The 3566-nt window shown below is 45.1% G+C and overlaps 1 protein-coding gene across 1 annotated transcript in view; it reads right to left on the reverse strand.

Moving 5' to 3' along the window:
• Positions 1–281: 281 nt before the first annotated feature.
• The window catches only part of dnajc24 (DnaJ (Hsp40) homolog, subfamily C, member 24), a gene marked incomplete at its 3' end in the record, with an annotated part of 19427 nt that continues 16142 nt past the window's right edge, over positions 282–3566 (reverse strand). The window contains exons 3-4 of the mRNA XM_080544634.1: positions 921–989; positions 282–433 (exon numbers count right to left, since the gene is read on the reverse strand). Coding sequence (XP_080400760.1) covers positions 282–433; positions 921–989 — 221 coding nt within the window. The remainder of the gene's footprint in view (positions 434–920; positions 990–3566) is intronic.

Genomic DNA, 3566 nt, shown 5'->3' on the forward strand with positions numbered 1-3566 from the left:
GATCCAGTCTTCAGGATTCATACGGTCTGGGCACAATTAAGTCGTCAGAATCTGTGTAGCGACAATGAAGCTGTCAAGAGAGACTGTGTAGGTACAATGAAGCTGTCTCAGTATTTGTCACACACACACACACACACACACACACACACACACACACACACTCACTCACTCACCCACGCGCACGCGCACGCGCACACCCACCCAACCACACACCCACACACCCACACACCCACACACTCACACACACACACACACACACACACACACACACAATGGAGCTGTCACCCTGTCCTCTTGACCTCTATGCTGAGTGAACAGGTGTCACAGCAGACAATGGCGGCCTCCTCCTCCTCCTGCGCCTCCTCCTCGGCCTCCTCTCTGCCCAGGGAGAAGTCACCTCCACACCGGCAGCCGTACGTGTACACCTCCTTATCTGGAACACACACAAACGGACGCACACGGACGCACGGACGCACACACACACACACACACACACACACACACACACACACACACTCACACACACACGGATGCGCGCGGAAGCACATAGATGCACGCACACACACACACACACAGACACACACAGACACACATACACACACACACAGACACACAGATGCACGCGGATGCACATAGACACACACGCACACGCACACATACACATACACACACACACATGGATGCACGCGGATGCACATAGACACACACAGATGCACACGGACGGACACACATATACACACACACACACACACACACACACATTTGTCAACAGCCCAGAATCAGAGGAGAATATCAGGATGACTGCCTGTGACCAGGGTGACCATGGTGACCAGGGTGACCATGGTGACCAGGGTGTGGTGTAAGCATGATGTAATACGCAGTAACAGGAGGATGAGGAGGATGAGGAGGACGTGAGTCACCTTCGTCCCAGCTCATGTCGTCCAGAGAGACGCGGGCGTCCACCGGCCAGCTCTGCTGCAGCTCCCTGGCTGAACGGACACACAGAACACACACACACACACACACACACACACACACACACACACACACACACACACCTCATATTAATGGAAATACGGACGGCAAAAGGATGAGGTAATGTTCACTGTTAATGCTCGATGTGTTAATCAATGACACAATCAATGTGTGTGTGTGTGTGTGTGTGTTTCTTTGTGTGTGTGTGTGCTTCTTTGTGTGTGTGACATTAACACATGCTGTAGGATGATTAGGCCTATCCCCAGGCTGGTGGTTTGATTAGCAGCTTGTTAGCCACACTGGCTAGTCACTAGTGATGGGCGGTAGGGGAGGCTGGCGGAGGTAGAAATCGGAGGCTGAGGCTCATTGTAATGAATGGAATGAGCAGTGGTATCAAACACACGTTACATTCCGTGCATTACAATGAGCCCGTCCTCTGTTTTCTACCTCCACCAGCCTCCTCTATATGACATTTAGTTGACGCTTTTATCCAAAGCGACTTACATTGAGTGAGTGCATACATGTTTCAGTATATATGCGGAATCGAACCCACAACTTAAGCCTTGTTAGTGCCATGCTGTGACAGAGACACAGACAGGCACACAGACATTGGTAGGCAGGAGGAGGGGCCGCCTCGGAATGGCATGAGAGGATTTGAGATGTCTGACCCTGGTGTCTGACCTGAAGCTGGGATATTTTCTGAGAAAGACAATTGTTTTCCAGCCATGAAGTTGCATTACTAATATTACAAAGTAGACAGTCTTTCCTGTGCATCCAATTCAACCTGACATCTGATGAACAACAGTACCATCCTGCTACCCATCCAGGAACAAAAGAAAGAAAGAAAGATAGGAAGAGGCAAGAAGCGATAAAGAGAGAAGGTAACACATCTCTCCGTCTCCAGCAGTACAGTTCCTCCTCGCCATCCTTCGTGAGGAAACGGTAATTAGCACGTTACGATGGCACTTTTTAATGTTCATCTTTAATTAACCGGGAGAGCACCCTAAGTGGCTTACTTCGCGGCTACGTAGGAATATCAGGATTTGGGTTCGGTGATGAAATTTTCACCTGCTATTCCCACGAGTTATTAACATGAAGTGGTAAGACTGAGGGAAGGTGTCAGTTTTTTCAGAACATAAAATAAAAAAAAAGACATCCGTTGATCCTTTGATACATTATTATTTCACAGATGAGGTTCAAATTATATATATGGTGATCAAATGAGTAATTCTGTCAAACTGTGAATACATACAGTGCCCTCCCCAATTACCGGCACCCCTGGTAAAGATGAGTAAAAAGGGTTATAAAAAATTCACCTTTTGGTGAATTAGCTTAATGTCACACTGAAAAAAATTAGAAACATCCAACCTTTAATTGAAGTACCGGTACAATTATTCTGAGAAAAAAAAATCTGTCACCAAGAAATAATTATTTCTAACAAAACCATGTGTGCCATAATTATGGGCACCCCTAGAAATTCTTATGAACAAAATGTAACTGTATGTAAATATACATGTAAAAGTATTTTTTCCATTATATTTTCCTTTTTTAAAGTGATCAGAGTGTTTAGGAATTTTCAAGCAGTAATCCATGACTTGGGGTATAAATATGAGGTGACACAGAGGCCATATTCCCTTATTCATACATCAACAAGGGAAAGATAAGAGAACACACAAATCAAATGAGGGAAAAGTGTGTGAGCTTCATAAATCAGGGAATGGCTATAAAAAATAGCTACTCACCTGAAAATTCCCATATCTACAGTTAGGGCAATACTTAAAAATCTCAAAGCAACTGGGACAGTTACAAACTTGCCTGGAAGTTGAAAACAAAATCAAGCTTCTGACCTAAACCCCATTGAAACCCTGTGGGCTGAGCTGAAGAGGAGAATGCAGAAGAGAGGACCTAGGACGTGGATGATCTGGAGAGATTCTGTAAAGAGGAATGATCTCAGATTCCTTGCTCTATATTCTCCAACCTTATTAGATGACCCTGATGACGACAGGCATTACTCATAGGGCTTTCACACCACCATAGAACCGTTCCGGTTCGTGTTCGCGAACCAAGTCTGGAACCGGCTGGTGCGTTCCGACCGAAAATAAATCGTTTCGGAGCCTGAAACGTTGGTTCGCAGCGGGAACCAGAAAATAGTGGTTCTCAAGCGGGAACCAAAACGTAGAACAATCACGTTGTCAGTGGGTGTGTCATATTCTAAGCTGCAAAAACCAGCAAGAAGGAATGGACAAAATGTAATCTAAATCGAATCATTAGTGATAAAACTTTTTTTTTCATCAATCTCTCTATCTTCCTCACATGCTCAGCAAACACACACATACGCACACACACATTTCGTAAGCCATTTCTATTCCAGTAATGGAGCAGCTGAATGAGAATGCGTGTAGAAAGTGTCTTTTGTTTTTTTAATTTAATAGAAAATAGTGTTTATTTCAGATACTGTAGAGGAAGATATTATCCTCATTTCCAGTGAAGTAGCTGCCGTCTAGTTGTGACATTTTTGTTTATCCTGCCCCTTCATCCCCCAGCGTTGATGACGTGGATGGTTCCGGTTACACTGGTATGAACGTGGGCTG

This window comes from Nansenia antarctica (genome assembly GCF_963989245.1).
Source record: "Nansenia antarctica genome assembly, chromosome: 14".
NCBI lineage: Eukaryota > Metazoa > Chordata > Actinopteri > Argentiniformes > Microstomatidae > Nansenia > Nansenia antarctica.